The sequence below is a fragment of the Vicugna pacos genome, chromosome 6, assembly GCF_048564905.1.
Source record: "Vicugna pacos chromosome 6, VicPac4, whole genome shotgun sequence".
NCBI lineage: Eukaryota > Metazoa > Chordata > Mammalia > Artiodactyla > Camelidae > Vicugna > Vicugna pacos.
The window spans coordinates 73,606,192-73,630,710 of NC_132992.1; the positions used below are offsets into that span (position 1 = coordinate 73,606,192).

The 24,519-nt window shown below is 37.8% G+C and overlaps 1 protein-coding gene across 2 annotated transcripts; it reads right to left on the reverse strand.

The window, feature by feature from the left end:
* Positions 1-4,261: 4,261 nt before the first annotated feature.
* On the reverse strand, positions 4,262-24,511 carry ALKBH1 (alkB homolog 1, histone H2A dioxygenase). Of its 2 annotated transcripts, none has more exons than XR_012073764.1 (6): positions 24,290-24,511; positions 21,937-22,045; positions 20,052-20,214; positions 9,442-9,532; positions 6,410-6,548; positions 4,262-5,437 (listed from the first exon to the last, which is right to left on the reverse strand). XR_012073764.1 is itself a non-coding variant. In XM_006206147.4 (6 exons), the coding sequence occupies exons 1-6, from the start codon at positions 24,470-24,472 to the stop codon at positions 5,011-5,013; spliced, it is 1,167 nt and encodes a 388-aa protein (XP_006206209.1). In that variant the 5' UTR covers positions 24,473-24,511; the 3' UTR covers positions 4,262-5,010. The 2 variants fall into 2 exon arrangements, 1 of the variants encoding a protein (XP_006206209.1); XM_006206147.4 differs by having other exon boundaries at positions 6,410-6,603.
* Between the last annotated feature and the right edge of the window lie 8 nt (positions 24,512-24,519).

The window sequence follows — 24,519 nt, forward strand, 5'->3', positions numbered from 1 at the left end:
CTGGCTGCTATGTAAGGATAAACTAGGAGTCAGGAGACTACTGCAATAATAATCCAATTGAGAGTAGCTTGGGTCAGTGTGCAAACTGGCAAAAAGAAGTGATCAGAGTTTAGATACTTTGAAAGTAGAGCCAATATTTACTGTGGGATTAGAAATAGGGTGTTAAGTAAGAGAAGAGTCAAGAAATTATAATCTAAATTTTTCCAAATGGATGGGCACAAAAATCTCTTTTACTTACACCTCATTGCTTTAATTTGTGTTTCCCTAATTCCCTCCCCTCCCCTCTCCTTCCCATTCTCCTTGGTTAATGCTTGATTTTCTTACCAACAATCCTGCTTATGGGGTAGCTGTGCTTGCTGTTTATCCAAACTCTGAGATTAATTTCTCATTTTAGAAAAACAGCATTGCAGATCTGGTAGGTAACCCAGGATTACTTGGTCAGACCTCCTTACAGATGAGAAAACTGGGTTGCTCAAAAAAATTAACTGCGACTCAGTAGAACGACTTATTGAAGGTCACACAGCCAAATGTTGGAGCTTTATTAAAATTTAGCTTTCCTGACAACCATTCTAGTTTGCTTTCCATCTTATATACCATCCTATCTTAGTCAGAAACCCATTTTACCAATGAAACTGAGCCAACAAACTCATCTCCAATGAGGGCTCAAATTTGGATAGGATAGTTGATCAAAAGGAATGTTAATAAAAATTTGCTATCCAGGCTAAGAAACTAGATTTGCATTGCTTTTTCCGCTATAATCTTCGGAGCAGGAGAAAACAGGTGAGATGTCTTTCCTGCCTAGCTGCTCCAGCCTTTCAGTCGTGCTGAGATCAATAATCATTCCCCAGGCTCCTTTCCGCCTCATTACCATTCTAATTTGCCTTAGTCAGGTCTATTTAGGGTATTAGGGTTTTATTTATTTTTTTTCCCTACACTAATAAACCAAGCTTTAAATTAAGGGAAAACAGAAAAGGGGTAAGACCAGCTTATCTTAGTGAAAAAGGTATTGGGAAGAACGTGGCATGCCAAGCCTGGCTGAGTCTGTCCTGTTTAGCAATACATCTCTGTCTCACTGAGGGCCTGGGATCCTTCTAGGAAAAATCCGATGTAGGGTACTGGAAATAGGCGAGAAGCTCTACTGGAATAATAAGCAGAGTAGTGAGAGGATCTGTCTTACCCAGATGGGAGGGCCTCAGACTGGAGTGGAGCTGATGAGGGCCGTTAGGAAGGTGAGTGGACACTTTATAAAACTGCTGCTTCTGAGTGGTGTGCCTTACCTACCCCCTTTCAAAAAGCGTCACAAAGACCTTCTTCAAAAGAGCAATTTAAGGGGAGACGGTACAGTTCAATGGTAGAGTGTATGCCTAGCATGCACACGGTCCTGGGTTTAATCCCCAGTACTTCTGTTAAAAATAAAAAAAAAAAACCTAATTACCTCTCCCCACCCCTGCTCCCCAAAGAAACTATTGCTAAAAGAGCAATTTATGATGGCTATAGAAATTCAGAAGATAGAATATTGTAACCCTGTCTTTTCTGTGCATATACACCCTGTGCATACAAAAGACCTCTGGTAACATGCTTGCATTATGTTGTTTTTAACCTGTTTTACCCAGCTAACATATTGAGCATTTCTTCTATTAACTATATCTCTAAAACATGATTGGTAATAGTTATATTTTATTACATAAAATAATTGAATCAAACAAGCTCCTCTCGTTGAAAACACTGATGTTCCTAGATTTGCATTCTAATATATTTTAGGTAGAGGTAGAATTACCAGGTCAGCGAGTATTGCTTCAAATAATAATTTAAAATATCAAACATATTCTTTTTTAAAAAATGATTTTAAAAGATTTTCAATGTAAAAAAATCAGAAATACAGAAAAGCACATATAAACATCAACTCTAATGCCACTGTCATTCACTTTGGTATACATACCCTTCCATATTTTTTTTTTTTAATAGGTGAACATTCTATACAGAATTAGGTTACTATGCATGGTTTCACAACTGGATTTTCTCATTAATACAAGTATTTCCTCCTATCTGTACTTGTTCTTCCAAAACATGACTTTTAATAGCTATAGTTTTCCACTGTTTGGTTATGTCACACCCATTAGGATATAAGTACCACAAAGACAGGTCCTTTTGAGCAAAGAACAGTGACTCATATAGAACTGTGCTCAATAACCATTTATTGAACAAATACACGAATTTAATCAACCAACTCCTCATCGCTGGATACTGAACTTATTTCAAACTTTCACTATTATATTCTTACACAAAAATCTTGTGGACAGCTTCAATAACTCCCTTAGACTTAACTAGAAGTGAAATTTATAGGTTCAAATGGTACACGTTTTAGAACATAATTAGGATGATATATATTATTTATCATCAAACCAGAACCCTTCAGAGAGGAAAAGGGAACGTCATTCAGGACAGCCCTGTCCAAACTGGGATGTAGAATTACATGTCGTATGACGCCAAACTGAGCCTTAGAGGCTACAGCAATTTACGTTCCCACCAGCACAGTATTAGAGTGCCAATTTTCCCGGGTCTAACATTTGTGACTCCACCCTTCCTACCACGTACATCCTTGGTCACACTGAATATCTACCCTGGCATTTTTGATATGAAATAATAAAGAAACAAACACAACTTCTCCTTGGGCCCTTCTCTTGGTTTCAGGTTCCTTTTTAGGGGTCTAGTTCCCTTTCTGGGTGTCAGCAAACATTCTGTGTAAAGGCTAAATGCTATCTTTTTCAGGCTTTGTAGGCTACATGGTCCCTGTTGCAATTATTCAACTCTGCCATTTTAACATGAAAGCAACCACAGATAACCTGTAAATGATTTATTGCGGGTGTGTTCCAATAAAACTATTTGTGGATGTAGAAATTTGAATTTCATGTAGTTTTCATGTGTCACAAAATATTACTCTTCTTTTGATTTTTCCCCCCAACCATTTAGAAATGTAGAAACTATTCTTCGTCCATGCGCAGTAAAAAAACAGGGGGTGAGTCATAGTTTGCTGACCTGACTTAGCAAATATCTGGTTGACAACTAGAACAAACTGGGCGGGGGTGGAGGGACTCATCCTCATTTAAATGTAGAAAAATTGCCAATTTTTCCTTTTTTCTGAGTTGTGTAATTTTCTGCTGTCAAAAATAGAGTTGTATTATATACATCTTCAACTATATGTGCCTCACAGAAATAAATACACATAAAAATGAGAGTGCTTAATTGTGCTAAGCCCCCCCTTGCCCCCACAAGTGAGCTCATGAGCACATCCCCCGAGGAAGCCTGGGTTAGGAGAGGAATCTGCTCTCTCTTGGCTGGCCTCAGTTTCCACACGCTTCTCATAGCACATGTATCTCATTTCCTGGAGTGTGAGTTTACAGTTTGGGTATGTATTTTTTTGTAGAACACTGCCCCTGAACACAAGCCAACACCTTCACCTAATAATCAACTGACTGGAGAGTGATTTGTTCTAATGCTGAAGGACAAAGTGACTGCTGGATTTACTAAATGACATGTGGGTTTTCAGTGGGTCACAAATAATGTAAACAGTATTCATATAAAGGACATTAAGGAAAATTTAAGGGATTTTTCCAGTGGTAATTTTAATGATAGAAAATTATCCTATCACCTACTAATTTTAGAACCTTGTTACAAATAAGGGATACGTCTATTTTTATTCCTTCAAAAATGCTCATAAGAAATAAAAGGCAGGACAAATGAGATGCAAATGTGGCAAGACATGTCACAAACAGCAGGTATCAAAGAAGCTTCTGGTCACTTGTCCACATAAACGAATAAGCTGGAATGTTTCTAGGAGTCTATATAATAATAAATTATCGGCATATCATGTTTCTAGAAAGGAGCATGAAATTCCCATTATCATTTGAAATATCAATACCCTTAAGGAAGATGGTAGTAAATATTATCTTCATTTTACAAATGAGGTAACTGAGGCCCAGAGAAATGTAAGGTAACTTAGCCCAGGGTACCGTGAGTTGAGTTGTTGGGGGTACACAGATTAAAGCTCAGTGCTTTGTGCATTTTCCAAGCTGTCTATAATCAAAAAAGACAGCAGTGACTGGAATATCAAGGAATATTCTCTCCGGTGAGACAGCCACAAAGAATACTTAGAGCAGAAACAGCTAGAGGGCTTCAAAAGCATGAACAATACAGCAAGTGAAAACAGGGGGAAAAAAAAACCAATCACAGATACATTTACCCTCAAAAAGAGATACAGATCTTTAATTTAAAACTGAGTAAGTTTATTCATGGAGAAAACAGTTACAGAATACCCTTTGGACTTTCTTAGTCCAACAATTAAAATTGCGTTTAAAAGCCAACGGGAAAAGCTTAGAGACCTAAAAGACGTCTGGAGAAACTACTGTTCCTCCTTCCTTGGGTTTAGACGTATTTATCTTTTAAGCAAGAGAGATAGCTGTGATTAATTTCTTTTCCAGGGGATGTGATTTTCAGTTCCACTGTCTTAATGTGTACAGGACTCTTCTGTGAAGGTCAGAGAAGATCAAAGAATTTGATGTTGAATGAAAGAATTAAGAAGGTAAGACTATTGGTTGGTTTATGGAACCACAATTTTACCACAAATCACTAGATGGGTGGTGAGAGGGGTATTATGTTTCCCATCAATAAAACCTGAGGTATTTAAAGACTCGATAGACATGGAAACACTTCTACCTCCCTCAGAGGTAACTGCACAGGCTGAGAAGGCTGTTGTGGAAGGTCACACCTCCTTGGACTTCACGCATACCTTAGTACCAAAACCTAATCTGGACTGGACCATGACAAACACTTCTCTGAACAAGCGGTTAATCAGTTTTCTCTTCTGGGTGGGTTCCAAGGCAACAGTGTGATCAATGATGAGTTTTTCCTTGTCTCTGTTTTTGGCTTGGTGCTAAAGTTTATGGTAATACAAAACAGCATGGTCATTTACTGTTAAGACCTGCCTGAGTAAAAGAATGGGCTCTCCAAGTCTCAGCAGTCAGGGTTTAACCTAGCCCGTTTTACTTGGCTGGTCTCATCGTCGAGATGGCAGAAACCTGTGGTGACGTCTCTTTTATTCTCTTCCATGGGTTCCAAAGGGAAGTCTTGACCTACAGCCAGCACCTGTCGAACAGTCATGTTAACACGAGCAGTTTTCAAGTAGCTAGCACACACCTGCCAGTCCTCCACAGAACAGGGCTCCACCACTGAGTCTCTAGGGAGGTCAGCTGGGAGTAGAGTCTCAAGGCAGCAAGGCAGGCTTTCCCCTTCAGGACTGGGAAGGACCCTTGGGACTGCATGGTTCAACAGGCGGCTGAAACCTGACATTACCATAATGTCACCGCTGTGCATAAACATGGGGGTGGGAGCTTCATCTCTTTTGAGGCCACCCAGGAGAAAGATGGCAGACTGTCCGAAGCTATAAAAACAAAACAAAACAGGTAAAACAATACACAATAGTAAGTTCTGTTACTAACCATGGTTGGGAAAGTTACTGCCAACTGCATTGTTTTCTAACTGCAGCTTGATAATTATTGTTCTCAAATTCTCCTTTTAAAACTCTAAGATCCTTTTTTTCTGGCTTGTGTCTATGAGTGACCAACCCATGATATACCACTTAAACTTATCACAGCCCACAGGACTGCTGCAAAATAAAATTTAAAGCAGGTAAATAACAAAATTAAAAATTTAGTTTTAACATGACCTCTGTAAGTTGTACTGATACATCTTTAAGTTTTTTAATAAAATTATTTGGGTCCTTTACTACATATTTATCATTCCTGTTCATTTAAAGATAAAACAATGAATGACTCTGTTTAGGCACTTTCTTTGTGAGATACAGGTACAGCACTTTGCACAAATATAAGCTTACATTTAGGGAGACAAGGAGAGTTAAAATATTCGGGCTTCTGTGCTTTGCTCTTCTCTATTCCAAAAAGGTTGCTCACTTGGCCTTACGGCCTTTTTCACTTATCTATTCCACAGACACTAACAATACCCCTCATTACAAAAGGCAGACCCCATGCATCTTAAACATTAACTGTAATTTATTCATTATTCTTAAAGGACTAGGCTATAATAAGTATTAACTGTATTAAGTTAATATGTTATTAAGTTAATAAGTTATTAATAACTCTCAAAGAACTAGGCTATATAATAAGTATTAACTGTATTAAGTTAATATAAGTATTAACTGTAATTTGGTTATTACTCTTAAAGGAGTAGGCTAATTTTACTTATGTACATTGTTAAGATGCCTATAAATGAAAACTTATGGAGTCCAACAATTTTTTAAAATTTAATGTTTTTATTTATGTACTTTAGCTTAAAAATGCTTTAGAAAAGGAATGAAGTGATAAAAAGTAATCCAAAATCCCTAGACCTAACTTACCTGAATGATAACAGGGGTTTGGAGTGATCCAGTTCAGATCTGTCTACGTGGATCCCCAGTGTGGAGTCTAATCGGTAGTAATTCAGGATACCTGCTTCAGCCCGGAAACCCTGAAATCCACAGGCAGCGGCTACTTGCTCTGAGAGGAAAGCCAGGTCAGAAGGGAAAGGCGTATAATGATCTGCTGAGTATTTCTTTGATAAAAGTAGGGAAAATAAGAAAAATAAATAATGATCTCAGGAAAATAGGAAACTGTGGCATAAGATTAATTACCACTTTAAAAATCTAATTTACACATAATGTTAAATAGCATGACTTACCCATCCCTTGAAAGACCTTTTTTATTGAGGTACAGTTGATTTACAGTATTATATTAGTTTCAGGTACACAACATAGTGATTCAAAATTTTTATAGATTATATTCCACTTAAAGTTATTATAAAGTATTGGCTATATTCCCTGTGCTGTACAATATATCCTTGTGGCTTATTTATTTTATACATAGTAGTTTGTACCTCTTAATAGCCATTCATTTTTAAGGCATCCAGGAATCCAATAACGGGCCATTCAAAATACTGAGCACTTATTACATGGCAGGCTCTGTGCTATGCAGTGATAAATCAGACAAATTCACCCTGCATGGAATCTACTTATGAAACAATTGCACCTCTCTCTGGTATCCTCTAATCCTAAAAGGACAGTTCTCTTAAGGGTAAAAAGGCAACTCAAAACTGTCACTGCCAAGAGGTACCTAAGGAAACATGCTGGCTAAATGTAATGTATCCTGGATGGGATCCTAGAACAGAAGAAGTACATTGGTTACAAACTCAGAAAATCTAAATGAAGTATGTATTTCACTATTACAATAATGTATCACTACTGGTTCACTAATTGAGAAAAAGTTACTGTACTAATGTAAGATGTTAATAAAAGGAGAACTGGGTGTAGGGTATTTGGAACTCTGCATTATCTTTTTAATTTTTCTGTAAATCTAAAACTATACTAAAAAACAAAGTTTACTTAAAAAAAAAAAGGCAATTCAAGTAATACAGCCAGTTTGATTTTGGACCCCTCAGCCTGCAACATGGCTTCGTGTGATTTCACTGGTAGGTCTGATGGGATGACGTGCTCAAAACATCTGAACTTAAACTGACTTATACTAGGTCAAGGCAGGATCTTAAAATGGAAGTAGTTTTCAGCACTTACTTCCCTGAACTGCCTCTATATTTAGTACCCAAGGATCACAAATATCTTTTTTCTCTTAAAAAAAAAAATCAAAGGCCAGAACACTCTACAAAACCTGTACAATTTCTGAGAATGACAAGGCAGCAGTCTCCTATGCAGATGAGTCTGAGGGCCAGTCTGGCCTTCTAAGCCAGCAGCAGCCTGATACCTTCCTTGGTCTGATGTTCCCTCTCACTCCTCCCATTGCTCAATCAAATTCAAATCTGATTAGGAAATCCACTTGTGTCTCACATCTCCACTAGTGACCACTAGCTAGAGTAACAGCCACACTTCTGAAGAGAATGTATTTACTTTGACTAAAAGTGAGCTTTAACTTCCCATTAAGGAAGATTTTTGTGAAAGGTCTCAGATGGATGGCCAAGCCTCTTTGGAATCTGTTTATTTTTTTCTTCTCTTTTTCCTGAACTGCATGTAAGAAGAGCTTCTATTTAACTTCTCAAAACTAAGGGTGTAGTTAGAGAACTTTAAGGTTTTCTCCACCATTTTAAGTTTTGGTCCTTTAGAAGATCAACCACTCAGAGCTGCTATTCTAGCACTAGATAGCCTCTGCTATGGTGAAACAGTTACCTTTTGGGGCTTTGAAGCCTATCCAAACTGTCTCTTATTTAATTCTTTTTCATTTTTCTCTGATTACCCATTCAGTGTTTTTGATCACTTTCACTCCATGTTTATCTTAGTAAATGAGGCTAACTCTGAGGTCCTTGGGGAAAAACAGTATCAACAATAAAATCAGTATAAAAAACAAGAAGCTAACATTTATCGTGTTAATGTATTTAACTGCTTAGAACAGCCAGGCCCTGTTGTCATCACTATAAAGGCATTAATCACTTAATCCTCGTGACCACCTTAATGAGGTACACACTATCCTTATTGAAAGCAGGATTCAAACCAGGCTGTCTAACCCAAAGAAAACTACATGGCCATTCCCCAAATACAGATATCTAGCTTTCCATTAAATCTGTATCACTGGAAAAAAAAAAGAATTATATTATGAATAGTTCTGAGCAACATTTATCATTACTTTGAGTAGTTAATGTATTTATTAATGAGCTGGCTAGACTGAAACTATGGAGCTTTTAAAAAGTAACTGGTTAGTAGGAACATAGTCTATACCAGTTAGTTTTATTTAGTTTCCTCTTAGAATTAGTCCTTCTACTTGGTGGCAAACATCTCACTGAGATAAGAGGCACTGCCATGCTGGTGATAAAGGAGGCATTTTCTGAAACATAGAGGTCAGGAAAGAAGAAACTGTACCTCAAGAAAACAAGGAACTTTGTTACAAACTGTGAGACATTGTTTTGCATTTTTTCCCTGCTCAGACCTTACATAGCAGTCAAAGGTATCTAGATCTTGAAAGTTCTCTTGTGAGTTGACGGAAGAGAAAACCAGAAGTACATGGTGCTTCTTTCACTTTAGGCATGTATTATATAGAAAATAAATGGTCAACAAACACTAAATGATAATGGAAATAAAGATTATATTGAGAACTGCTCTTGAGTGCCTTAAAGAAAAATCTATATCCCTGAAACCTCCGTAGAGAAAGCACCAATGACTTCTGATGAAATAATGTAACCCAAGGGCACATGAAAAGGTAATTTTCTCTTGATAAATTATTTATTCCTCTTTAGATACCAGATCAAGAGGAATTTAGGAGGGAATAAATGAAAGAAATTCTCCCACAAATGGATAGTCTGATACTTTAAGCTTGGTCAGGAAGAAATCAAACTATGTGGGCCCAAGAAGCATAAAAATGGAAAACAATGGAATTAGCAAGAAAATTTGAATACCTTACTGTCCCAGTTATAATGGTAGCCTAGGGTCACCCAGCGCAGTTTCTCTAGTAAACTTCGGGGTCTCCGTTTATTCACTTCTTTATACCTGCAAAGATTGGAGACAAAAGATACTCTGTTCACCTCAAAAGGCAGTAATAGCCCACTGTATGGACTCTGGGGTCTAAATCTGATATTCTATGGTATAAGCTGTTTGATAAGATCTCCACAGGGGAAAGCTGAACATATAAATGAGTTGACCAAGAATATAACAGCACTACTGAAAAACATATTAGCATTTCTAATTTCTAGTCCTTTGTTTTATATCCTCTACTGAATGGGATCAATTTTCAAATGGCAAGTCTCCAGCATCTCAAAACTAAAACAAGATGACAACTGAAATGTCTTACCTGTCCATGGGAAATGGGACAAACAGCCCTACTGGTAATTGAAAATCTGGCTAGCAGAGCATGTTCAATTCGGTTTGCTAAAAGCAGGACATGATTAATTACAGCTATCACTATGTCTATAACGATGGTGGCTTCCCAGAATTGTGGTTTGGGCATAAAAAAGTTTGGCAAAATACAGTATACAATAAAAAATAACTGGTTTAACATGCCTTTTTTAACCCTATATAACAATTAAGACAACTGAGGCCTAGCTAACAACTACTAGCTAAGGGCCACTACAATTGATTTGATTCTGACACCCCTGGTTCAAACCACAGGAGGTTTCTTTAAAATGGAGGTGTCCTTTCTGCAGTTATATCCTATCTAATCAAATCCATGGGATTAACGAGTCTTTTTCTAAAGAAGCAGCTTGTTTGTTTGATTTACTTCTAAACATTTAAAAACACAAGAATGCTAGGCCTAATCATTTTATTTAGTTTGGTATTTTTCTAATTACATCATTAATCAATAAAAAAAAATTTGGGGTCTAAGAATCATTGCTGCTTAAAAAAGATCAGACTGCTATGAGGAGTTTATATTTTGACAGGAGATGACAGATAAGTATAAGAAAGAAATGAGGGGAAAACTCAAGACAGTATAAAACCTAGTACTAAACTGAGCAGCACATGACTGTGAGGGCCACCAGAATTATGAAAAAGGAGAGCTCAAAATCAGCTGTCTCATCAGTTAAGGCTCCATGGCAGAGCTGGGGAGTTGAGTGTGGCACTGAAGAATGTCCAGCATTTAAACAAGGAGTGATGCAGTAGGCAATACAGGCACACAGCAGGAGCAGAAGCAAAGGATTTATTACAGGCTCACACTGTAAGTGGCACTCATCTTGATGTCTGACAAAGAGTTTACAGAGTAGATGCCACCTGTCCTCAAAGAGTTGCAACAGAGACATACATCAAAACCAGTAACTAAATAAAAGGAATGGATCAAACACTGATTTATTTAGGACAGCTGTGCAGAAAAGAGGCCTAGCAGATCCAACTGCTAGCCTTTTTAAGGACTGCTTATGAGGCTAGCCCTTGGCAAACATCTGGAACTTGGATTTTGGGGAGGTTCACACCATTACCAGAACTATAGCTCACTGTGCCTAAATTGTTCATATAAACAATATAGTTTATGCTGAACACCTGCCTTCCTTCTGGGAGTCTAAATTTTGGTACCTGTCAGGCAGAGACTGCCTATGTGCCAGCCCCTCATAAAACCTGGGCACTGAGCTTCTTTAAATCATGCTGATGCTGCTGGTCCAGAGACCACACTTCAGAAAAACACTATTCTAGCCAAAATTAAAAAACAAAACACCTTCTATCTCTTTCTGGCTCAATAAAGGATCATTTTATTCTTGAGAAAGAACCCATTTATATTCTATCAAAACCAGACTGATCTGTACAAATAAAGATAACAAGGCAGCTCTGGCAATCTGATGACATTTTAGACATTTGATATAGTACCAATAAGCTGCTTTTCATCACAAGATTGGGTCTAATGTTCTTCAAGAACAGGGTATACATTGTCATAATTAATACAGGGTTATGGTGTTAATAAAGTTATCAAAATTATAGTAACAACCAAGTATGAATAGAAATATCCTATAACGTACCTTTTAAAATTCAGTTCCTTTTTTAGGAAACCAAAAGAAAATCTTTCTACATTAACTGGATCACTATAAGAAAGGCTTTCGGCTTTGCTTTATCCTTACAGAGAGAGATTGGTCCAAGTATGCAAAAGAAGCTAGCTAAGAGTCATACTTTCAAAAAAGCATTAAGCCCAGTCCTCATAACAAAGGAAAAAAAAAAAGCTGAAAATACTGAGGGATTAATGAAGGGGCAGTTGCGCTGTTCTTTTTTTTTAAACCTGACTTATCCAAAAGGAAGCCAAGAAGGCTGTTACAATGGAGCCCTCTTACCTACTGTAAGGAATGCAGGGAGTATGTTGAGACCTCACCTAACTTTAAATCTCTAATTATTCAAAAGAATGTTTCCAGCCAAGTATGACCCTACTTATTGGTTCTCATTGCGAACAGAAACACTCTGTACGCCTTGCCTCTGCTGCTCCCCCAGGCACCAGCAGGATGGATGAGTGGGCTGGCCACCTTCTCCCCTAGTCAAGGTGCCCACACAGCAGTTTTGCTCACTTTCTGTCACGGGTAGTAAGTACTGGCATTTTTTTTCAGCAATCACATTCTATAGCACTGCTTTCAACTGAACCCTAACTGGACAGAAATGAACTCCTGACCTGCCTGTCCACTCTCTGGGCAGCAGGTAGTCTGGGTGTCATAACTAAGCTTTGGTGTTTTCTTCTCTTTCTTGCCTCAAGGGACATTAGTGAACCTCTGTGAAAGCAAAAGAACTCATTCAGTGAGGACTCAGAAGTCTAAAGGTTGTTTGATAGAAAACTTTCAAAATCCTATTGCAGGTATTGCTTTTTCAATCATTTTTAAAGACTTGGGGATAGTGTCTTTCATATCTCTCAATATTTCCCTCCATGACCACAACTTTCTGTCCTTCCCTTCCTAGTCTCTCATTCCCATTAAATCTAGCTCTATATCCTATCCCTAGAACTCTGTTTTTTCAGTATTTGAGTGATTCCAGTTTTGTTTCCCTTCTCAATCTGAATCTCCCTATCAATGCAACCATCCAACTCCACCTTAACTACTAATGTCCTTTTACTATCATGCAAATATTTAGTCTTATCTAATCTTCCATCTTTGGTCCTAAACCTTCACCATTTATCTCAAGTCCTCAGTCCTGCTCTTACTCCCTTCCAGGATAAAGAGAATACAGAAGCCTGATCAAAGGTCCAGTGAACGATTTCCACTTTTCTCCCTTATACCTCTAAACTTTTCAAAATCCTTAGCCCGTCCTTCCTGCCTGGTTTCAGCAGTGGTCCTACTTCTTTCCATTAAGGCTAATTCTCCACCTATACTATTTCCCATTCCCCTGACACAGCCTCTGAGGCCCTTCTCCATTGGTCATCTTTCTTCTCATATCTTCAAGTCTGCCTTTGTACTTATTTCTTCCTCTTGATCTGCAAAACTGTTCAACATTTCCACATACTTAAGAAAAAACCAACAAAAAACATCTTTCCAACTTGATCTCTTACTCAGGTACCCTACCTACGTCCTGTCTCCCTCTGCTCCGTATCTCTCCTTCCTTTTACAATTAAACTTTCATAGAAGGACTCAATATTTGCTGCCCTGACTCTCTCTCATCACTGCAGTCTGACTTTTGCTTATACCACTTTACCAAAACCTAATTTCTTAGATTCAGTAATATCATTTAACTGTCAAAACCTAGGCCTAATGACCTGGTTTGTCCTTCTTTTATTTTGGAAACATCTTCCTGTCTTGGCTTCCAATAGTACTTTTTTTTTTCACCCAGAGCTGATGCTTCCTAGGGACAATGGCCTTCTTTTTTCTGTATGTTTTCCATAAACAAACAAACCACATCCATTCTCACTGCTTCACTATGGCTTCATGTGTAACTCCTACGTCTAACTTTGCTGCTAAGCTTAGTTCCATATTTCCAAAGGCATACTAGACATTTCCACATGGACACTCCACAGAGATTACAAAAGCAAAAAGCCTCAAATTACACTAAGGATCGTCTCTGCTCATTCTCCTCTTCCTCCAATCCTTATCTTCATTAGAAATCCTAGTATATATTGTTGCAATGAACATGGAGGTGTAGCTATATTTTTGAGATAGTGATTTGGTTTCCTTTGGATATATACCCAGAGGTGGAATTGCAGTATCAAACAGTAGTTCTATTTTTAATTTTTTGAGAAGCCTCCATACTGTTTTGCATAAATAAATAACTGCAGCATTATTTACAATAGCCACGACATGGAAACAATCTAAGTATCCAATGACAGATGAATGGATAAAGAAAATGTGATACCTATACAGCAGAATTATTCAGCCATAAAAAGGGGAAATACCGCCATTCGTGACAACACGGATGAAACTTGAGGGCACTATGCTAAGTGGGATAAATTCAGATAGAGAAAGACAAATATTGTATGAATATATTTATATGTGAAATTTTAAAAACCTGAAATAGAACATATTGATGGTTGCCAGAGGCAGGGTTGGAGTGTGTATGTGAAATGGGTAAAGGTGGTCAAAAAATAAAAACTTCCCATTATAAGAGAAGTAAGTTTTGGAGATGTAATGTACGGCATGGTGACTACAGTGAATATTGTACTGTATATCTGAAAGTTGCTAAGAGAGTAGATCTTAAAAGTTCTTATAACAAGAAAAAATTGTAATGATGTGAGGTCACTGATGTTAATTAAATTTATTGTTATAATCATTTGGAATATACACATGTCAAATCATTATTTGGTACATCTTAGACTAACACAATGTTGTATATCATTTATATTTCAATAAAACTGGGAAAACCCCCACCCCAAAACCTCAGTATTACCCTAATACCACTTAGAATTCTGTGGATAATGCTTAACTACTTTTCCCTCACTTTTCATAATCTCTTAATTACCAAGCCCTGTAGACAATGTATTTTTCAGGCCTTATCATCTTTTGCATGGATTATTAAGCTAAATTCTTAATTGTGCTTTTTTGCAATGACTAAATTTTCAATCCATTTTCCTCACTGCCACAAAAATTATCTTTCTAAAGTGAAAAATCTGTTACTAATCTTGATGAATTCCCCCCATCTATAGGATAAAGTCCACAATTTCCTACTATGAAATAAAATTCCTATTTTATGGCAAGACAAAAAAAATTCAAGCATAAACATTTTTTTCTGCCCTTTGCCCCTCCCCCACTGTGCATTGTGTATCTGCATTATGCATTGACCAAACCTCCCTCATTGGCAGAAAGATCTGCTCACATAAAGAGTAACATTCTTCTAGTACCAACAAGACAACTCCTTAAATGGTAACATTCCTTCTTGATCTTGTAAGGGGATGCTTAGATCTGGATTGTGTAAACTGTCAATAACACATCATTTAATGTACAGCCCTCTGTCTCAAAAAACTTACGTGCAACTGTGTCTTCACTTCTAACAGGCAGAACAGTTCTCAGAGCTTTCTGAGATGCTGTCCCAGGTTATAATCCTCAGTTTGGCTTGAATAAAATTTTCCATTTCTTTCTTAGATTGACTTATTTTTCACTGACACTGTGTGGCATGCATACCCTCTTATAATCTGGCTCTAACTAACCTTTTTCATTTCATCCCCAAGCACTGCCTACAAGGTATCCTACCTCCCATCTTTCGTGGCTGTTTATGACCATGCAATTTTCTATACTAAAGTGCTTTCTCCTCTCTTACCCCACTCTCTGCCTAGCAGACTTTTCTTACTTTTTCACATATAGTTCAAATACTTCTTCAGGGAAATCTTTTTCCTGGACTCAGTTTCTCTGTCTATTGTGCCCACATAGAACCTTGCAACTTCTTCTATTCAAGCATAGGGCTTTGGTGCTATAAATACCTTAAAAAAGTATCTGAATTCCTCCTTTAATAGCCCCTTCCTCAAAGGAAGGAACTGAGTTTTAATCTTCATATATATGCTAGTATCAAATATTTCTTAAAGCACAAATGTACTTTTTTAATAATTAATGAAAATGAGACAGAAGAGTACTATATGATCTTTAATTGATCACTCTTGATTAAGCATTATGTTTTTATTGGGCTAATAAAAGATGTCAATTTACTTAAATTTAGTATTTACTGAGTACCTTCTAATATATACAAAGAACTGTGGTTGGCATCAAGGCTACAAAAATTTCACGTCTCGGAGGCAGGGGCAAGGAGCATGGCAGGCAGTGGGAGGGAGAAGGGCCAGATGACAGGACTCACTACAATAAATGCTATAATAGCATCATAAAGTCTTAAAGGAGCAGAAAGGGGAAGGGATTAATTCTGCTTCCACACTGAGAATATCAATGGAAAAAAGACTTCCCACATACAAAAATGGATACAAAGCATTTTGTAAGCTAATTTATGGAATAAATAAAGTTGCTTTACTTAAATGTAATTTCCTCTTGTCTTATTCTTTAAAAAATTATTTTTGAATAGATAATACATTCACAACATTCAAAAAGTACAGGAAAGTATCCATTAATCAATTACTCCTACAAATAATTATTTAGTAACTACCATGCACTGAAGAATAAAAACAGAGGGCAAGGGGATAAAGAATGAGGGGAAACAGGAGACTATTTTTAATTGAATAAGGGAATCATAAAATGATAGTAGAATGAAGGCCAAAAGGAAGTAATGCACTGATTGGTTATCTAAGGGAAGAGCTTTCCAGGTAGAAGGAACAGCATGTAAAAAGAGCAGCCTGATGTGTTCAAAGAATAGAATGGAGGCCAGTACTGCTGGAGAATAAATGAAAGAAATGGTAGGAGATGAGGTTAGAGAGCCAGATCACCTAGGTCCTGCAGCTTTGGTAAAGACTTTTGATTTTATTCTAAGTGTGATGGGGCTGTAAACAAAGAATTTGACTGGCCTCTGTCCCTGGTTCTTTAGAGAAAGCTTTAAAGCCCTTGGAATTTCTTAGAGGGATGGGAGTATCCATCATTCACTGTGGGCCTTAAGAAGATGCTAAGGATGTAGTCAAGCTAGAAAGAACAAGTGATTAGAGGGTTGAGGCTTGAAGTGATATGAGCAGGACCTACTGGGATAGTGGAGGGCTAGAGTTCAGTCATGTGGTCAGTAAGTCAATCAATCATGCCTCAGTAGTGAAAACCCAATAAAAACTGTGAACAGTAGGCCTCAGGGGAGCCTCCTGGGAGGGCTACTTGGCCTGATTCCACAGGAAGAGAACATGGAAGCTCGGTATTCAGGATCCTCCCTCTTTTCATTGGATGGTCCTGATTTGCATCTTTTATAATAAAATTATCATCGTTAAGTATAATGTTTTCTTGAGTTTTATGAGTTATTCTAGTGAGTTAATGAACCTGAGATGGTTATGGGAACTCTCTTGAATTTGTAAGCATTTGGTCAGAAATGTGCATAGCTTGGGGATCTCCCAAACTTGTGAGTGGTGTCTGAAGTGAGGATAGTTTGGTTAAGGACCACACCCTTAGCTTGTGATGTCTGTACTGACTGGATGGTTTGCATTAGAATTGAATTGCAGTACTGCAGGAGAGACGTGACATAATTTCTGTACTTTATGTAGAAAACAGACTGAAGAGGCACAAGAACACACAGGGAAACTGGTAAGGAGGCTACTGCAGTAAGTGATGGTGGCTTAGACTAATGTGGTTATGATGGAGATACTGAGAAATCATTTTATTTACTAAGACTGTAGACCTTACTATATATTTGCTGGAGAGCTGGAGTTAGGAGTTTTTAATGGCTGCATTCTACAGCCGGGGTATGTCATGCTTGATTTATCTGATCTCCTGTGGACAGACACTTAGGTTGTTTCTCATTTTTCCTCCCATTACAAACAATGCTGCAATGAAGATGCTTCTATCTAACTAGTGCACTCTTGTGCAAGAAATCTTTAGCTACACTATTCACTGACAATAAACTTTGAACAAAACATAGGATTGAGATGTCCTAATTTTGTGAACAGACCTATTTTTGCTTCTATGTTCCAAACATTTTTTCATTTCTTACAAAAGTTTCTTCTTCGCTGACCACAGAAAACTAGAAAGTTAAAACTGAAAGGATCCTTAGAGTTCCTCTAGTTCAGTGGTTCTCAATGTGGATGTTATGGTAGATAATCAATTTCTAAGGAAATCTTTTTGAAACACAGCTCCTCTCCCTTGCTGATATGCTCTGGGAAAGTGAGAGGGCTGGTACATACTGTCTAGGTGACTCTGACCAAGATTCAGCCACCTTGAATGGTTTATCCAGTCCAATCCTTTTGTTTGCCAGATGAGGAAACTGAACACATATTCAATAATGACAGAAGGAGAATTAGGGCTCTAATCAATTTTCAAAGCTGCCAGCAATGTCTGAGCATATCAATTTCGCCCAACCTTTGACAGCAGAAAGTACGACCATCTTATTTTTTATTTTTGCTAATTTATTAGGCCAAAAAAAGTATCTTATCATTGTTTATAGGATGATTTATTAAAGAGATTCATCTAAGCTATCTTAGAAGATGACAACTGGGATTTCTACATTTATTTGTCAGAAACAAAAAAGTCAATTACATGAAAACACGCTGGTTGGTTAACAAACTCTAAACTCTCTGACTAATTTCACTCAGTCCTGATCTTCCTTTACTTTGCTCTCAATTCTACAGAAGACATACTTAAGAACAGGATTTTCCTCACTGCTCTCGCTTATACCGTAACCTACAGCAAGAAGTCTTTAAAGGAAAACTAATGCAATTTATTTTTGTTTTCCTGTCCCCTTTCAACTTAAGAAAATTTTCTATTCCCCGTTATAATTAACATGACTTAGTTTCTGAAAAGGGCACCATTAGAGCCACTTAGGTTTAAAGAGAACACAAAAAGTTGGTACAATGGTTTTACCAGGCTGTACTAAAGATTTCTCACATATTATCTTGTTTAATCCTCATACCGTTGAATGAGGAAAAGACTTCAATGAGGCATAGAAAGGTTCGGAAATTTACTTAAGTTAACAAAGCTAGTAAGTGGCTGAGCCAGGATTTGAACCCAGGCAATCTGACTCTAGAACTAGCGCTCTACATTACTAACTACAATTTGGCCCTAACCTACCTTTCCTGTTTCTTCTCTTGCTAAATCTATTCATGACTTCCAAGGAACATCGTCCATTATCTATCTTTAATCTAGCCACTTACGTGACCATACTCATAATCTTTTAAACTCTCTCCCTGTAGCTGCCAAATTATATTTCATTATATATTTACATGTGTCTGTCCTCAACCAACCTACAAATTCCTTGAAGAGAGGAACTGTCTTTTCTGTCTTGAATTTCTAACACTCAAGCACAGCATCTGACACAGCAGACTCAACAGGTATTTGCTGAATAAATACATGAATGTACACATTCTATGCTCCTATCTCACAGAAGAATGTACTCTGCCTTTGCTCAGGCTGCTTTCTCTACTCAAAACAGCCTTCCTGCTTTCCTGATTGGCAAAATTCTAATCATTTTTGAAGATTCAGTTCAAATGGACAGAGAAAAAAAGAGGATAACGGACCTAGTTAAAAAATCATTTTTTCTTCTTTGATATCTTCTTTTTTTTTTTTTCATTTTTTTTACATCTTCCATCCAGCCTGTGGGTGACTCAGAAGGGACCTGAGAACTGACTTAATGGTGAACTATTAAATCACTTATTTTATTTTGGGGTTGGGTGGTAATTGAGTTTGTTTATTTTTAGAGGAGGTACTGGGGATTGAACCCAGGACCTCCTGCATGCTAAGCATGTGCCCTACTACTTGAGCTATTCCCTCCCACCTTCTTTGATATCTTCTTACTGCCTGGAAGAATTATTTCTTCCTCTGGCCCCCACAGCATCTTCCTAAATACCTACTGTAATACTTTCTGAGCTCTATTTTAACTATTCCTGCTCATACTGACTTCTTGCCAGAGACTATGCACCCCTGAGTGCAGGAACAGTGTCCTGTTTATCTTTGTATCTCTAACGCTTAGCATCATGCCTAGCACACAGCTAATCCTCAAAAAAATATTTGCAGAATGAATGCGTGTTGAAACAATTTTAAGGTACAAAGATTAGTTTTCATGAAGAACAACTGACCTACCATAAAACAGCTAGTAACACTGACTGCATCTAGGAGAGCAGAAGTAAAGAGCTTTCAGTGTTACTATCTCCAGGATACTGTAAGTCTTCAAAGGAACTCCCTTTAAGTAAAAAAAAAAAAAGGGGCTGGAACACTGGAATTTGACACAACATTGTAAAATGATTATAAATCAATAAAAAGAAAATTGTAAATTAAAAAAAAAAGGGCTGAAGCTGAATAAAAATGGATCATCTCATGATTAATAAGGATGACCTTGATATCTAAGTTATGATAAGCAAATCTTTAAAACGGATCTCAATTTAATACAACTGTCAAAGCATCTGCTGTCCAAATGTTCCTGGGGGAAGGAATACAATTGTGCTGTATTTGAGTGGAAACTGGGAAAAATAAAGGTCAGGCGCTTTCACCGAACTGTTACACAGTAGTTCCTATAAAGATCTGTGATGACCTGACCTGAATCCTAACACTTTTTTATGATTGATAAGACTTACCTTAGAAACTCTTTGCTCTGTTCCCACAAATCCTGGGTCTCTTCTGTAACCAAGTGTTTGTCCAGGTTACATACATTAGGTTTCCGGGAATATAACTTAAGGCACTGCTTCACCCAGTGCCACTGGTAACCTGGGAGGAAGGGGTTTGGGATAAAAATAAACCCTATACAAAAGATGGATGAGAAAAAAAGGAGAGGAGGAATCCTCCATCAGTTATTCAGATCATTTATTTTTGTTGACATACTTATACCCTTACTTTATTATTTACTTCTCATGCTTCCAGTGGCTTCCACATATAAGCATATGTTCTCATTCCAGTGCTCCAATTTCAGAGGAAGAGGAGTTCCTTCAAGTTAATAAAACATTGTTCTGATGATGAACATCAGACATCTAACACTATGAAATTACCTCTGGCTTTTTAGGTTATTCTCAAGAGAACAAATATTCTACAACTATCAATTATATTGCTCCAGAGCAAACTTTAGAACTGAAATTGCCAAGGCACCCCTCAAATTTTCACCAGGTATTATTTATAGAGGTTGTAGCTGCTTTTGTGATAACTCAGCCTTTAGTGAGTTGTAATCTTTTTGCTGCTGGAGGATTTAAAATACTTTGAGAATTACCAAAAATGTGATGCAAAGACATGAAATGAGCAAATGCTGTTGGAAAAATGGCACCAAAAGGCTTGCTTAATGCAGGGCTGCCACAAACCTTCAGTTTGTTAAAAAACAAAACAAAACAAAACAAAAAAAACACACAGTATCTGCAAAGCACAATAAAATGCGTAAAATGCCTTTACTCCAATTTGGACAACAGAAAACCAAACTGGGTGATAAATCTGTAGTCTGAACAATCTGTTAAGGGAAGAAGGCACAGCAATAGAAACATGGCCTTGAAAACAGGAGCTAGGTCAGAAAAGTAAAGGGCAGCCTTCGAGAACAAAAAGTGCATAAAACACCACTGGGATGTATGCTCCTCATTTACCCAAACACATGAAGAGCTATGCTTTCACATATAAATGTCACCACTCAACTGTTTCTCTTGACTTCAGACATAAAACCTGAAGTCTGTCTATAATACAGAACTAAAGTGCACGAGGCCTTTCATAAGTGTTAAAGCTGTTACCCCTTCCCATGTTATCAATATATACTTTAATGGTCATAAGGTACTAAGAGCTGCAACACAGACCTGGCCCTTGGCACAACAAAAATTGAGTTTTTAAAAGGAGTCTCTCTTGCTTTTGATCCATATTTTAAATCACAAGTGCAATGTTAACTTTAAACCCTCTAGAAAGAAACAGGATGTAGATATAAGATTGTTTGGCCAAATGAGGCATTCCTGTATTTTCTAAATAGTTCATAATAATCTACAATGGCCCCATGATCCTAGAAAAAAGGTTAATAACATTACCCACTCTTCTGTGAAGTGAGCTACCCAGTATCACCAAAATTCAAAATTCTAGACAATTAAGTCTATTAGGACTTTTAATCTCATTAACTGTAATTCCTTTTAAAAAAATTCAGCCTTGATGACAGCAACAATTTCTAAGTTGTTATGCCATTTGAGAATCCAGGGATTCTGTGACTGGAGTGAACATTATGAATTACCACGTCAGTTCAAAGTGGTTCTCCTGGAGGAGATGTTCAGATGTACCTCGTTTGTCACTTTCTGCACTATAAGGCAGACAGTACTGACTCCAGTTCTATCCTTTAGGAATGCTAAATAAATGGAAATCTTAGATGAGGCAGAATTCAGGAGGGGTTTGGGAGTGGAACATTTCCATGTGTTCAGTTTTCTCCTTTGTCTATTTACTTGCTTATAGCTTCTTCTCTGAAATTAGACAAATGATTGAGAGATTTTGCCTTCTGTGGTCAACTGCACTCACCAGGATATCCTTGGAGTCCGTAGGCTCGCCACTTGCTGACTGGCTGAAGTCCTGCTCTGTATGCATCGTGGTCACTGACTGAGGACACATTTAGCTGAGATCTGACCACCTGGCAGGACAGAAACGGGTTAGAGGGTAAAACTATTTTACAGGTTAACTCAGAATTTCAAACGTCTAAGGGCATTTCTGATATGGGGCAGTTAGGAGTCATAAGCCTGGGTTCTTCAATTTAGTTCTACCACTTAATTGATGTAAGAGTTAGATAAGTCATTTAACTTTTGAGAACCTCAGTTTCCTCACCTATGTACTGCTAAACACTACAGAGATATATAAAATTGAAGTAGTGATGAAAAGCAGGCTGATTTTGGTCTTTAAGACTACATTTTCCTATGATACCACAACTTTGCTATTTCTTTGAATCATGAAACGTGTTTAGTATATGGAATACCCTGAGTCACAATGCTATTAACTTTGGTTAGTGCTAATAATAATGTTTCTGGGGAACTTATATACAGTCAGTGTTTAAATAGAGCTATGAGGGACACCAGGCTGGGAGGGTGAGTGCTTTAAACAGACAGAAAAAAATGTTTCAGTAAAACACTGGGAATCCTGTTTGCTGAAAGTACATTTGCTCTCTTTTAGATGAAACTTCAAACTGAAACTCCCAACTCTTTGCCTTTGTTAATTACTTAGAAATTAAGCTTTTAAGGGGTTTATGAAGTTTTCTTTCACTTAAGAGCCATCTCTGGCTCATTAAATTGGTTAAGAGATCCAGTATGTAGTCACAATATGTAAGGACATTTAGAAAAAAAAAAAACTTTATTCTTACATGAATAATAAACTTAGAGCCTGGCTTGACTTAGAATACATCAAATGTTCTCTCCCAAAGAGATATGATCTATTATTCTATTAACTTTGTCAAGAGTGGAGATTTCCAGACAAACTACCAAGTGGCTGGTGTATATGCAGGCTCTGTAATAAAACGGCTGTCTGGAACTCTCTGAGAGTCCTGACCATCTAACTCTTCCAGGTACCTAGAGGATAAAACGTTTTTATTTCAAAAACTTCGTAATGATTTCTTAAATATGTCATACTTAACCCTGCACTATAATCCAGTAAAATCCTCAAATGTGAAAGAAGTTTGCGGACCTAATCTATTATTCTAAACTGAACCAAACCTCTCAATCTTTTAATGTTTTCTGCTTGCTCCCTTGCTAGACTATTAGCCATCACTTTCCCCACTTCTCTCATTGGATGTCTTGTTAATAGCAACTTTCTTCTTCTCTAATTTGCTACTTTCAATTTGTTTTGAGCTGGGGAACTAAATACTAATCAAGTATTATATACTCAACAGATAGTATATTTACTGAGTACTTACTGTTTTAGGTACTGTGCTAAACACAATATCCCCTTCTCAGGTGGCTTACATTCTAAAATTATCTAAGTATTATGGTAAAATATGGGCAAAAGGAGTTGAATGAAGGTTTGAGGGGTTCTCCCGTAAGTCAAGTATATCGTTCTTGGACTTTCTGTATGTTATTTTGACAACTCTAAGACAATCCCTCCTAACAAATGAAGTTTCTAAGAAGCTGAGTTTTAGACAAATATGAGGTTATTATAGCATTCCAATTTTACTGACAGTTATTACTAAGCTTGGAAAGAATGTCTCATCCAGACATCTGTGGACAACACCAAGGGCAAATTAGAGATCTGGTATCCTCGGTGTTAAAGCAATTGTAAAGAAAACATACATTACAGTTGTGACTCTCCTTGTGTCTCCTGCTCCTCCCCCTATGTTCCTTTCCTTAATTTCCAAGAAGAATAATACAGAAATAATGTTCGGTGTTTGGATTAATTTGCCCTTTATTTTCAACATTAAGGGATTATCTCAGAATCTTTCAATGCCCTCTTTCTAAACGGCCCAGAGAATTCAAGGCCTTTTATGGGCAATGGCTTAACTAACAACATCAATCTCTCAGATCTGTGATTACTCAGGTTGTTGGTTTCTTCAAACTGCAGGGCACTACCCTAGCGTCTACGAACGCAGTTTACGGATTTTCACACAAATCAAAGTAGAAACGCAAATGTACAGTTAACAGAAAGAATATAAACACCAATTTCCAGGCATTTTTTGGCCGAAGCCGCGGACAAGAATAGCTGCGTGAAGAAACGGGCAGCAGAACTCTTCCTCGCCAAACTGTGACGCTTCATGGGCAGTTCAACTCCGCGCCCGCGGAAGGCGGGGATCGCTCAATAAAAGTCTGGAAACGAAAAGAGGTGAGGAGAACATTGAAACCTCTCCAAGAAGCGAGGGGAGGTGACGGGGAGGCGCGCGCCGCTCCTCTCTCCGTACCTTGTGGGCACCAGGACCCGTGCTGCGGGCTGCATGGGCCGCCGAGAAATCGATGACCCCTCCCAGGTCTGCGGTCCCGGGGCGGCTCTGCCGGTAGAAGCGGAAAAGCTTCCGAAAGGCGTCCTCCCCAGGTTCCGTCGCCAGTGTCGCCACAGAGCCCATGGCTGCCGCCATCTTCCCCATCTCGCTTGCCCGGCCTCCTCTGGCCCGGAAGCTGGTTTCCGTGCTCC